Source organism: Dendrobates tinctorius, unplaced genomic scaffold, assembly GCF_039654945.1.
Source record: "Dendrobates tinctorius isolate UK_male_01 unplaced genomic scaffold, ASM3965494v1 ptg000019l, whole genome shotgun sequence".
NCBI classification, from domain to species: Eukaryota; Metazoa; Chordata; class Amphibia; order Anura; family Dendrobatidae; genus Dendrobates; species Dendrobates tinctorius.
This window is the reverse complement of record NW_027361687.1, coordinates 65,425,186-65,439,596: the sequence shown is the minus strand read 5'-3', so window position 1 is coordinate 65,439,596 and position 14,411 is coordinate 65,425,186. Positions and strand designations below refer to the sequence as shown.

Below are 14,411 nucleotides of genomic sequence, written 5' to 3'. Positions count from 1 at the left end.
ACGAAATGGTCAAACGGTTTCCTTGAAACTTTAATTATTGGGCATGTAATGTTATTCCATATATATACGGCATATCATCCCCACCTCAGACAGATATTTTTCACAGTCCACTAAGTAACAAGCAGTGGTATGTAGCGCCACCTATCCCAAAATCATACTCAGAGGACATATTACAACAGAATCTGGACATGTCACATGCAGATTTTGCTGCAGATCTTGTTACAGATTTGCTGCAGATTTTGTTAGAGATTTGGTGCAGATTTTACCCTTTCTAATTGCAAAGTCTTAGGCTATGTGCACATAATGCATTCGCAATGCTTTTTCTTTACCACAATTTTCTGAAAATGCAGTATTTATACCGAATTTCTGAAAAACAGTTAAGGCAAAAAAAAATGCATCGGACATGCCTTGTGTGAACACGGCTTTAAGGATTTGGTGAAGATTTTACTAAACTGAAATCCATGATTATTCATCTGTTTTTTATGAGTTTTTTTTATGTAGAAACACAACAAAATAATGTCAGACCAGTGGGTTTAATCTGTTGATTTCAGGGTCCCCATTGAAAGGAATGGGTAAACACCACAACAAAAAGTGCATTTATGCCACAGAAATTGAGACTGCCAAGTTAAATAACTTAACCAGAGCCAATATCTGCACAGATTCTTGACCAAAAACAATTAGATTATATAAAATTAATTTATAATCCATCCACTTTGCTGGTACTGTAAAATGCTGTAAACTTTTAGTCTAGATGTGAACAAAATGACAATTTTCTGTACAAAGATATCAACAGAGTCTATAACATCAGGCAGATGTAGACTAGATGATGTGTTTTCACTCACTCGTTTGTATAGACTATTGCACCATTATTAGTTAGATTTACTCTTTGTAGATCATAGGTATTAAAAGGCATCTCTCCGTTTATCTCACAGATTTACAACTGGAACAAAATGCCTTCAGAAAAAGTCATCATGGAAACACTAAACAGCTGATTTCCAAGGACAACAGAATAAACTCAAGCAGAAAGCAAAGTGCAGAGACACCAAGTACAAAACGCTACCTGAATGTAAAAAGTACGTCAACTTCAAACAGGGCAAGTCCTGTAACCAAAGAATTTCAGAAAGTAAGCTCTGTGCTTCAATCTCAAGGCATTAAATATACCAAAGCATCTTCTGCTAAAACAGCTATAACATCGTCTTCAGTAGCAAGCAATTTTAGAAGGCATCCTCAGAAAGGAGACATTATTAAGAAAAATCAAGAGGAGACCATTACCTGCTCTTCCAAATCAGTCACTAAGGAGACCTTGGCAAAGGACACAATTATTCAGCTTGTTGTAAATGGAAACGCATCCAGTATAAATAATAAAGAATTAAAGGAGATAGAGCATATGGTTGAATTTCTACCATTTATTGAAAAGGAAATTGTAAGTACCCAAGTGCAGTCTTCCTTGAAAAACGAAGGAAAACATATTGAAGTCAATTCGAAATTTGGGTTTGAGAAGCAAAATAATGTTGTGGAAGATCAAAACAAAGACAATGATACACTCATTGTTGAGAAACCCAGCAAACAAAAGATTGACTTTGAGGCTCCACTAAGTATTAATGAAGGCTTTGGAAATAGTAACAAAGAACACATCATGGAAAAGCAAGAGATTTTTGGACAAACTGTGACTTGTCAGAGACTTTATGTTGAAAAACAGGAGTTAGTAGAGCCATTAGTGCATCAAAATATTGAGACACCAATCAAAGTGAACAATGAGAAATTTAGAAAAGTTCTAGATTTTTCTAAGACAAATACAAAAGATATGAATGAAACAAATGAACCTACATCAGATGGTACTACTGACCAGGGAATTGAATATTCTCACAGCCAAGAGTTGGAGTTTGACAATCAAGTCTCATTGAATAATGCAGATGTTGACAAAGAGGTTACAAATCATGTGGTTCATGAACAAAAGGAAAGCTCGCAACTTAATAAGGATTTCCAGTTAGAAGAATCTTTGAGTTGTGCTGAAGCAACTCTTAAAGATCAAGAAGTGGGTGTGGTTCAAAACCTCAGAGTGCTAAGTTCTTCAATGGAAGACATTACCTCTTTGCCTGATGATGGACAAAACTTCACGAAGAATATTTATGATGAACAGAAAAGTGATCTAGAACAGTATCATGTGCATCCTAAAAAAGATACAGAACAAGTTACTCAAAGTACAAAAATCCAAGAGTATGATAATAAGATTGACCAACAATCCTATAACCAAGTTGATGAAATTCTTGAAGTTGACTCAGGTAGTGATGGGAAACAGGAAAACAAACAGTTTGATTTGGAAAGAAAAGATAAGTTTGAGGTCCGTGATGTTTCTGAGTCAAGTAGCCACCTTTCAAAAGGTGATGACAGTAGAGAAGAGGAAAAGAAACAAGAAATGGAGGACTTCGAGGAGGATAGTAAGTGTGAGGAAACTATAAGTGCAGAAGAAATCATCCATGACTCCGCTAATGTTAAACAAACCAGGATTCTTGTTGTCAAGGAAGTTTATCAGTCCAGCGAGCAGGTTATGGATGACCTCGAACAAACACTACTTGTAAGCGAAGAAGAAAAAAAAAATTTTGAATTCAGTGATTTAAAACAAATTCTTCAGGGTTATGATAATCATCAGAAAACTGAAACTGTAGAAGCTACAGAGGAAATTACTCAAAATATCACTTATATAAACCAAAAAGAATCAGAGGATCAGAAGGATAATGTTCAGAAAGTAAGAAATCAGTTATCTGAAAACAATCTGCAGCCAGGGCTTGCGGATTTCAAGACAGTGAGTGACACAGAACAAGAGCGTCAACTTGAAAATAAAAATGGTGTCCAAACCATGGATGAAGAAGAAGGTGAAAGTTTGCTAGAAATCCGGTCAAACTCAAAGCAGGAAGATTTATATGAAATTGTCCATGAAGAGACTTTGATTTCTAATAAAGGTAAAGAAATTCATCAAATTGAGCAAAGCAATGTACAACCTCTAAATGTACAGTCAACACCTGAACATGAGATACTGTCATCGGAAAGTGAAGGGTTGGATAGAAATAGTCAGCCATTGGAAAACAATCCAATAGAAGAGGGAAACATACATACATGTTTGGGTGAATTGAAGAATTCTGAGTTAAATGATGGGAAAGAAGATGATAAGGATGTAATTGAAGAGAATTATGTGGTTTGCACAGCAGTAGGATTCACCAAAGCAATTAAAACTGAAGTGTGTGTTCAAGAAGAATATAACATTGTGGAAGAAGCTCAAAAAATTATAACGCAGGAATGTCAATTATTGAAATCCGAGACAAATGTGATACTGGATGAAGTGGCAGGAGAAGTATTGGAAGAAAAAAGGAGCTTTCACCAGGATGAAGAAGAAAGTCAAAAGAATTTTCCCCAAGGAGAAGCAGAAGGAAAAGAGAGTTATGACCAAGAAACAAAATTAGGACAAGAGGGTTATCACCTAAAAGTAGAAGAAGGGCAAGAGGATAATCTCCAAAAAGTAAAAGAAGAACAAGAGCATTATCACCAAGAAGTAAAAGAAATACCAGAACTTTATCATGAAGAAGTAAAAGAAGAACAAGAGAGTTATCATCATGAAGAAGATAAACAAAAGGGTGATCACCAAGAAGTTGAAGACCAAATTGGCTGCGAGGTTGTTTCCACAATTATTGAACCAGTTGCATCTGAGGAGGATAATAAAAGTGACTATTCATTTACAAAAGTTTCTAGTGAGGAGCAATTTGTCGGATTTTCATTAAACATCATCCCAAACAACCTTCGATTCTCAAGTGAAAATGATGCAGAAGCTCAAGCTGAACAGCATGAGCATAACAGCAAGTTTGCTGATAAAGAAATCAAAACACAAAAAGATGAGAAAAATGATCTTGAAGTAGAATGTGATAATTTCAAACAGAAAAGTGATGGAATCATTTTGGAAGAAAAAGAAAAGGAGCAAGACATTTTTGATACAGAAATAATCTGTCAAAAATCAACATTTTTGTTAGAACATCAGTGTGAAAATGTCATAGAAGATAGTAAATCACATACGTGCTTAGCTAAAAATCTTACTGAAAAATATGATTTTGATGGATCAATTGAAAAACACCTAACAGACTTAGATGCAATGTATGCTGCTGGTTATCTGGATTATGATCATTCTAAATCTGAGTATTCTATGGACTCACAAGATATTTCAATATGTTCACAAAAGAGTGAAGAATGTGAAATAAGTAAGGAATATCAGTTAGAACAGACCCTTCCTGATACAACTCCATTACCCAATCTTGATGAATTTGAGGATTTGGCAGAAGATGAAACAATAACAGCATTAGGGGCTTCAGCAGAGGTTAACAAGCCACAAAGTCCTGATGATGGTGAAGCTGAGGACACTGTAGACAGTAGCTTGGAGTCACAATCATCACAAATACTTTCAAAAGTAAGTGAACAGTCAATTTTATTCAAAGACTCAGACGATACAGAAAAACAAGATGAAAATCCTAAAGATCTCTGTGAGAGTGAGAATCCTGAACATGTTGCAAAGCCAATGCTAGACACAGAAAACTCCTCTGCAACACCGGATACTGTAAACACTTCTGCTGAACTGTGTGAAGATTTAGTAGACAGCAAAATATATGATGCAAAATCTAAGATTGAAGAGCTCAAGACTACTCCAGAAGAAGTTGAAGCAAACAAAGATCATTTATTGGAGAAAACCCAGTTTGAGACAACGTTTTCAGAGGATCAAGTAGAGTTATCTTCAAAGCAGCTGTCCCATGAAAGTGTTAACGGAGTCCATAGTGAGGAACGTGAAGAAAGAAGGCAAACTCAAAGTGAAGATACAAATGCAGAGAATGTATTACCTGAAACCTTTGTCTTTGTTCTTTCATCAAAACATAGTCAGACAGAGTTAGTTCCTGATCCAAGTCATGAAGATACAAAAGAGAACGAAGAACATATAAGTAAGGAACATTCTGACTTAATCACAAATGATTTTGGACTGGAGCAGAAACGAACCATTGATATTGAACACCACGAAGGAGACTTTTGTAAAAAGGATACAATCTCATTGCCAAACTTTGATGATGAATCTGAGAATTTGGAAAAATTCAAAATAATATTAGCAACAGAACAGGCAACAGAGTTCACTAAATTACAAATTCCTGTTGATGGTGGTGAAGCTGATGAGGTGTTAGACAGTAGTTTGGAGTCAAAATCATCACAAATATTTCCTGAAGTAAGTGAGCAGTTGAATTTAATGGAAAATAATGGCAATGACTATGACTATCATGACCAAGAAGATGAAAGTCCTCAAGATTTGCTTGAAAGTGTGAATCCTGGAAATTTTGTACAGCCAAAGTTGAACACAGAAAATTATTTTGGAACACGGGATACAGAAAAACTTTGTTCTAAACTATCATCTGAAGATAAAGTAGACAACAAGATAAATGAGGAAACATTTGAGATTGAAAAATTCACAACTTCTCAGGAAGTTGAAGTTGGTTCACTTAAAGTGCATGATTTTGAAACAAGCAAAGATCCTCAGTTGGGCGAAACCCAATTCGTAACATCATTGTCACAGGACCAAGTAACAGTATCTTCAGAACAGCTGGCCAATAAAATTGTTGAAGAAGATTATAAAGAAGAACCCAAAGAAAGGATAATAACTTTAACTGAAGATGATATATTTGAAAACGTGATTACCATAACCCTTGACTCAGCTCCTTCATCAAAACATAGTGAGGTAGACTTAATTTATACATCAAGTCATGATGATACAAAAGAGAATAAAGAGTATAAAACAAAAGAACGTTCTGATCTAGTCACAGAAGATTTTGGACTGGAGCAAGCAAAAAACATTGATTCTGATGACCAAACAAGAGATATTCCTAAGGAGGATATAACCCTGTTGCGAAACTTTATTGATGACTCTAAGAATTTGGAAGATGAATTAATATTAGCAACAGAAAGTCCTGCAAATGAAGGTGAAGCAATGCAGGTGTTAGAGAGAAATTATGGGTCGCAATTATCACAAAACATCCCTGAAGTAAGTGAAAAGTCAAATTTATTTAAAGACAAAGACTATAACGAAAAAGGTGAAAGTCCTAAAGAACTGCCTGAAAATAAAAATCCAGATCAATTTGAAGAGCCCAAACTGGAGGCGGAAACTTGTTCTGAAACACTAGATACTGAAGAATCTGCTATTGTTCTGTCTGGAAGTCTAGAAAGCAAGCTGGATGATGAAAACTTTGAAGAATCCACAACTTTTCAGGAAAAAGTAGATATTTTTTCATTGACAGTTGATGAGTTTGAAGAAGCCAAAGATTCCAATTTGTGGAACATACAGTTTGAGACAATAGCTTCAGAGGACCAAGGAAAGTTGTTGACAGAGAAGCTGGTCAGTGAAATTGTTGATGAAGACAATAATGAAGAACATGATGCAAGGAGGATAACATTCAGTGAAGATGCAAAGAATATGTCAACAAAAACCCTTGACTTTGTGCCTTCATCAGAACATAGTGAGTCAGAGTTAGTTCCTGATCCATATCTAGGTAATAAAAAAGAGGAGAAAGAACATATAATGAAGGAATATTCTGACTTCCTCACACAGGATTTCAAATTTAATCAGGCAGAAAGTGTGGATACTGAAGAACATGGAGAGTTTTGTAAAACGGATACCACCACTTTGCCCAACCCTGAGAATGAATTTGAGAATTTGGAAACTAATGACATATTAGTATCAGAACAGTCAGTAGCATCAACAAAAACACAGAGTACTGACAAAGAAAGTGAAGTTGAAGAGGCGTTAGACAGCAGTATGGATTCACAATCATCACAAGTACTCCCTGAAGTAAGTGAACAGTCAATTTTATTCAAAGATGATGACATAGACTCATGCTATAATGAACAAGAAGATGATAATCCTAAAGATCTGCTTGAAAGTGAGAATCCTGAACATGTTGTAGAGACAAAGCTGGATGCAGAAGATTCTTCTATAACACCGAATACTAAAAACCCTCCTACTGAACTGTCCGAAGATTCATTAGACAACAAAATGGATAAGGAAAAGTCTGAGTCCGAAGAACCCACAACTTCTAGGGAAGAAGTTGCAGTTTTTTCACCAAAAGATGATGAGTTTGAAGAAAGAAACAATTCACAGTTGGAGAAGACTCAATTTGAGACAACATCCTCAAAAGACAAAGTACAGCAATCTTCAGAGCATTTGGTCAGTGAAAGTGTTGATGAGGATCATAATGAAGAAAGAGTGCTTATGCTATGTGAAGATACAAATAGAAAGGAAGAATTAACTGAAACCTATGACTTTATTCCTTCACCAGAACATAGTGAGATGGAGTTAGTTTCTGATCCCTGTCTGGAAGAGAAGGAAGAACATATAATGAAGGAACATTCTGATTTTATCAAACAAGATTTCATACCTAAGCAGACAGAAAGCATGAATATCAAACATCATGAAAGAGACTTTTGCAAAAAGAATACTACCCTATTGCCTCATGATGAATTTAAGAATTTGGAAAGTAATGAAATATTAGCATCAGAACAGTCAACAGAGGTTATCAAATTACAAAGTTCTGATGATAGTGGTGATGCTGATGAGGACTTAGACAGCAGTTTGGAGTCACAATCATCACAAGTACTTCCTGAAGCAAGTGAACATTTAATTTTATTTAAAGATAATGACATAGACCCAAACTATAATGAAGAACAAGTTGATTGTCCTAAAGATGTGCTTGAAAGTGAGAATCCTGAAGATGTTGTAGAGACAAAGTTGGACACAGGAGATGCTTCTGTAACACTAGATACTGAAAAACCTTCTGCTGATCTGTCTGAAAATTCAGTAAACAGCAAGATGGAAAAAGAAAGGTATGAGTCTGAAGAACCCACAAATTCTCCAGAAGAAGTTGTAGATTTTTCACCAAAAGATGATGAGTTTGAAGGCAGAAAAGATTCACAGTTGGAGAAAACTCAGTTTCAGATATCTTCAGAGGACCAAGTACAGTTATCTTTAGAGCAGCTTGACAATCAAAGTGTTGATGAAGACCATAATGAAGAATCTGGAGTAATAGGGCTAATAGCTGGTGGGGATACAAATAAAGTGGAAGGAATAGCTAAAATTTCATCAGAACATAGTGAGATGGAGTTAATTCCGGCTCCCTGTCTGGAAGACACAAAAGAAAGTGAAGAGCATATAATGAAGGAACATTCTGACTTTGTCACACAGGATTTCAAACCTAATCAGACAGAAAACGTTAATACCAAAGATCATGAAGTAGATTTTTGTAAAGAGGATACAACTTCATTGCCTAACCTTGAGGAAGAGTTTGAGATTTTGGAAACTGATGAAATATTAGCATCAGAATGGTCAACAGAGGTTACCCAATTACAAAATCCATACGAAAGTGGTGAAGCTGATGAGGTGCTAGACAGTAGTTTGGAGTCACAATCATCTCAGATATTTCCTGAAGCAAGTGAGCATTCGATTTCATTCAAAGATGAGGACAAAGACTCAGATTATAAACAAGGTGATATTCCTAAAGATTTACTTAAGAATGATAATCCTGAGTATTTTGTAGAGGCAAAACTGGACACAGAAAATTCTTCTGCAATATTGGATACTGAAAAAACTTCAGCTGAACCGTGTGAATATCCAGTTGGTAGTAAGGTAGATGATGAAAAGTCTGAAAAACCCACAACTTCTCAGGAACAAGTTGCAGTTTTTTCCCCAAAAGTTGATGAGTTTGAAGGAAACAAAGATTCCCTGCTGGAGCGAACCCAGTTTGAGTCATCTTCAGAAAACCAAGTACAGCTATTTTCAGAGCAGTTGGTTAGTCAAAGTGTTGACAAAGACCATAAAAAAGAACCTGAAGAAAGAATTCTAATGTTAAGTGAAATTACAAATACAGAGAATGTATTAACCAAAACTCTTGACTTTGTTCCTTCATCAGAACAAAGTGAGACAGAATTAGTTTCTGTTCCATGCCATGAAGATTTTAAATATTCTGAACTAGTAGCAGAAGATTTTGGACTGAAGCAGACTGAAAGCATTGATGGTGAAGGAAACTTTTGTACTGAAGAGACAAAGCCATTGTCGATCCATGATAATAAAAATTTGGAAGATGATAAAATAATAATAATATCACCACAACAGTCAGCAGAGGTATCCAAATTACAAAGTTCTGCAGATGATTGTGAAGCTGAGGAGGTATTGGACAGTAGTTTGAAGTCACATTCATCACAAATATTTCCTATTGTAAGTGAGCAGTCTATTTTATTCAAAGATGATGACACAGCCTCAGACTATAAAGAACAGCAAAGTGAAAGTCCTAAAGATCTGCTTGAGAATGAGAATCCAGAACAATTTGTAGAGCCAAAGCTGGAAACCGAACATTCTTCACCAAGGCTTGAAGCTGAAGAACCTGCTGCTCAACTCTCTGAAAATCAAGAAGACAGCTTGATAGTTGATGAAAAGTTTAAATCTGAAGAACCCACAACTTCTCAGGAACAAATTGCAGTTTTTTTATCAAAAGTTGTTGAGTTTGATGAATGGAAAGATTCCACTTTGGAGAAAACCCAGTTTGAAACAACAGCTTTGAAATGTCAAGTACAGCAATCTTCTGAGCAGCTGGTCAGTGAAAATGTTGGTGAAGACCATAATGAAAAACTTGAAGAAAGAAGGCTAGCAATAAATGAAGATACAAATACAGAGATTGATTTAGCTGAAATTCTTTACTCTGTTCCTTCATCAGAACACAGTGAACCAGAATTTGTTCCTGCTCCAGGTCATGAAGATACAAAAGAGGAAGAAGAGCATATAATGAAGGAACATTTTGACTTAATCACACAGGATTTCGTACTGGAGAAAAAAGAAAGCGCAAAGACTGAAGACTGTGAAAAAGAATTCTTTAAGAAGGATGCAACCCCACTGCCCAACCTTGATGATGAAACAGAGAATTTAAAAGATGATGAAATAATATTAGCATCAGAACAGTCAGCAGAGATTACCAAATCACAAAGTCCTGATGATGGTGAAACTGGGGAAGTAACGGACAGTAGTTTGGCGTCACAATCATCAGAAATACTCCCTGAAGTAAATGAGCAGTCAACTTTATTTAAAGATGAAGACATAGTCTTAGGCTATAATGAACAACAAGGTGAAGGTCCTAAAGATATGCTTGAGAGTGAGAATCCAGAACAATTTGTAGAGCCAAAGCTAGAAAATAAGGATTCTTCTTCAACACTGGATGCTGCAGAACTTGCTGCTGAACTGTCAGAACATTCAGTAGAAAGCAAAATGGATGGTGAAAAGTCTAACTCTGAAGAAAGCACAACTTCTCAGGTAGAAGATGCTATAGTATCACTCAAACATGAAGAATTTGAAACAAGCAAAGATTCCCATTTGGAGCAAAATCAGACTCAGATATCCCCTCCTGAAAACCAAGTACAGCTATCTTCAGAGAAGATGGTCAGTGAAAGTATTGATGAAGAGCAGGAAGAAGAACTCAAAGAAAAGAGTTTAACTCTTGATGAAGATACAAATACAGACATTGTGTTAATAGAAACTGGGTTTGTTCTTTCATCAGAACATGGTCAGACAGAGTTATTTCTTGCATTAAGTCATGAAGATAAAATAGAAAATGAAGACTATACTAAAATGGAACATTCTAGCATAGTCAAACAAGATTTCGAACTAGAGCAGACAGAAAGCATCGATAATGAAGACCACGAAAGAGATGTCTATAAAGAAGAATATATGCAATGTGATGTAGATCTCATAGAGGGTAGTACAAAAGAACCTTCTACCAAGTCACTGGATGACTACAATGAAGACAGTATAGTCGCTTCAAATGTACCTGATATTCCTAAGATAGAATCTGAAGTACAAGTTGGAATGACACTGGGGACTAATCAAGAAGACATCAAGGTTGATGTTAAACCACCAGGAGAAAGTTCTGAAAATGATGAATCAGTAACTTCAGATGAAAGTTCCCCAAATGTGTCAACGATCAGCTATGCTCATGAGCAGCAAGACAGTAGTGACACTGATTCCAAGATCTCAAAGCAAGCTGAACAAAATGACCCATTATTGACTCTAGAACCAGTTCCAGAAGGTAGTTTTATGGAACAGAGAGAGCTTCAAACACCATCAGATGAAGAGAAAGACATAGTAAGTGAAAGAATTGATTCTTCTTTTGATTCCAACAAAGAACATGAAAACATATCCAAATTTATAAGAGAGTATAGTGAGGATGGAAAAACAATGAATGGAATATTTGGGCACACCACTGTACAGGCCACTCTCGATTTAGACGATCATATGTTTTATGGACATTCTACCAAAGAAAACCATGAAATCATAATTTCTGAAGCAAAGACTTTTGTAAAGTTGGATGGTGGTTTAGTAAATTCACAATCTCAAGATAAAAATCAAGACACTATTATTGAATTTACAACATCGGAAAGGAAGAGTGAGGGCCTTTTTCAATCTTTATTTGAAACATCCGAGCATAAGGAAAGTTATTTAGATGAAGCCTCCCCAATTAAGAATCAAACAGACTCCGCTGAACAAAGTCAGCGTACCAATAAACTAATAAACCCATATATTAGTGAAAGGGATTTAGATGACCCAACAGAAATAAAGTCATCAATGATGGATGAATGTTTCGTAAACACAAAGCAAGAAGTCAGTGAGGCAAACCAAGGTTTAAGAATTAGCCAACAAGAAGATTCATGGTCATCAGATGAGTAACTAGACTAAACAATGCTGATTACAAAACAACAGAAACTATATTTATGTCAAAGTGGACATTTGTCCATTTTACTGACAAATGGAAGAAAGGTCCAATTTGGCAGAATGTGTCCAAGTTACATATGAAAGAAGAGCTGGAATATTTTAAGGGCCCACCTTACTGTAGAAACTGGATCAAAAATTGAAGAGCCACCACAAAAAAAAATCCTGTAGCCATTTAGTTAATGAGATCAATCAAAGATAAAATAACAGCCATGGGAAGAATTATCCCGTGCATGGTCCAGAGCCTTTCAGTCCTTTATATGAAGAATCTTTTATTTCTACTTGAGATATATATCTTTGACTCTTCTGCCAATGATTTTCTGAGTGTTTCCCCCTACTATTTATTTATGTTCTGCATGGTACCTTATATATGCAAACATGAGTTGCTTAACATATTCCTTGTGTGCATTAGCGTATTTACATTTACATCAATGGTCACCATGTCATGATTACATACTTTATGGAGATGGAAGGATTGAGTCAGCAGTTTCTGGCCACCGGACGGGTGCCCTGTAAGTCTCTGACATCCCCAACAAGGCTTTTGACTAGCCGGGCTGTTGCAACATTATCACTGTGGTGTGCCCAGCTAATCAAAAGCAGAGCTTACTCAAAAGAGTGGCAGAGTTTCTGTCCAGTGGCCAGATACTACTGACCTGGCAGATGGATCGGAGAGTGCGAATCGATCCACCTATCATAAATACTTTATATTGTAAGGTCAGTTAGTATATTGAGTAATGCCATAAAGTAGAGCAATGCAGTGATTTTTTATTTGTTAAAGCATGACTTATATATCCATTAATTAAGTGGAGGCGGCCATTTTGAATTCCAAGAAAAACAAGATTTCGGTTTAAGAAGAAAGGACCTCACTACCCTCATAATAACCACTAGCTACAAGTTATTCTGTGAAATTGTGGTCACTGAAGACCCTATAGGCCATCCTGAACACCATAAATCTCAGATTAATGGCAGCTTCAAAATGACAGCTTCCACTTCGCCTCAGTATTGTGGTCTATATTTATGATGTAAATGTAGTTATAAATTCATTATATTTTAGCTTCAGTGCCTAAAGATATGAATGTCTTAAAGGGGTTCTTCACTTTGGATAATTTCATTTTTTTAGAAGTATTACAAAAAAAAAGCTGATCACAGGGTGTCTTGATGCTGGAATCAGCTTTTATCTTTGATTTAACCTGGTACAAAGTCCTCAATTTCCACACAGCACTATCACTGGGGAATTGAAGTATTACACTGTTCTTAATTAAATAAGTGGGCTGTCTATGTAAAACATAGATGCGTTAAATCCTCTACAAGGAATGATGCTCTCTGTAGATTTCTTTTCACACTGGCTAATATATAATCTTGACCTAAATTACACGAGTGTCTACTCAGAATCTTTTTAGAAATAAGTGATTGTGGTTCAACATCATCTATAAAAAGCAGCTGACTTACCTCTGCTTGAAGAAATAATCCATCCACCAATATAAATATAGTTAATACATAAATTCCTATATTCTAGGTGTTTCTCAAAATGTGTATCTCTAGGAATAACATTTTTAGTGTACACAAAGTGATTACACCATTTTCCTGATCTTTGCAGTGTATTGTAAGTAGAAACTGTGGAGCAAAGTGGATTTCTCTTGTATATGAGGTGGTAGCCCTCTCGGTACCAATTGTCAAACCAGAGCCAGAAGAACCATGGCTTAATAAGTAAGGAGTGAAATGGCAAATCATGTTATAAATATGCCATGGCTCTATCATAGTATATATAAAAGCTTTATTTTCACAGTACAAAAAGTTGCATTTGAAAAGGATGGCAATGGGGTCAAATGACAACCCAGCTAATAGTTATGACCATGGCAGATGTGTATTACCCTTGCTATTTTACATTTCCTATGTGGGGATTGTTGCCAATAATACCTAGTTGTCATTGGTAGTAATTATAAGGCTGCGCGCAAAACTGGAAATTATCCCATGCTTGGTATTATTCATATCCATAGATCGATGCTTGCAACTCATGCATTGTGCCTTGTTTCAGCATTGAGCCTATATATCATTTAATGTCTTTTTGTATGAATTTTTCATAATATGAGCCAGCACATATAATGTTACTATATTTTATATGACAAAAATGTATACACCGCTAATGTGCCTAGTGGTATCTGGAATAGCGTTATGGATACCACACCCACTGAGCAAATGAATGTGCTGTATCCACCAAGGACGAACATTGGAGGAAATGCAAGATAGCGACAATGTGCCTTTATTATAATGATTTAATAAATCACTCAATATTTTATATTCTTTTCTCATGTTTCATGGATCTTATAAAGGTCAGCACTGAAAATGTCTATACTGCCCAATGCACAATTTTTGGTAAATATACATTTTAAAATCTTGGTTTATTCCAGGTTTTACCAGCATGATTCATATCACCAAATACAATAGGATGCAAAACTTATACCAGCTGTACATTTATAATTTTATACAGAAGAAGAGGCCCAGGTTATACCAGCATGGTCCATATCACTATATACAAGAATACGCATAACTAACTCTAGTTTCACACTACCATTACAGGGCGCAGAGCACGGCT

At 35.8% G+C, this 14,411-nt stretch overlaps 1 protein-coding gene across 1 annotated transcript in view; it reads left to right on the top strand.

Annotated features, from left to right (window-relative positions):
- The window catches only part of NES (nestin), a 43,610-nt gene extending 29,496 nt beyond the window's left edge, over positions 1-14,114 (top strand). Inside the window, exon 4 of the mRNA XM_073567154.1 lies at positions 933-14,114. Within this exon, the coding sequence (XP_073423255.1) occupies positions 933-11,776 (10,844 nt within the window). The 3' untranslated portion in view covers positions 11,777-14,114. The remainder of the gene's footprint in view (positions 1-932) is intronic.
- Positions 14,115-14,411: the final 297 nt, after the last annotated feature.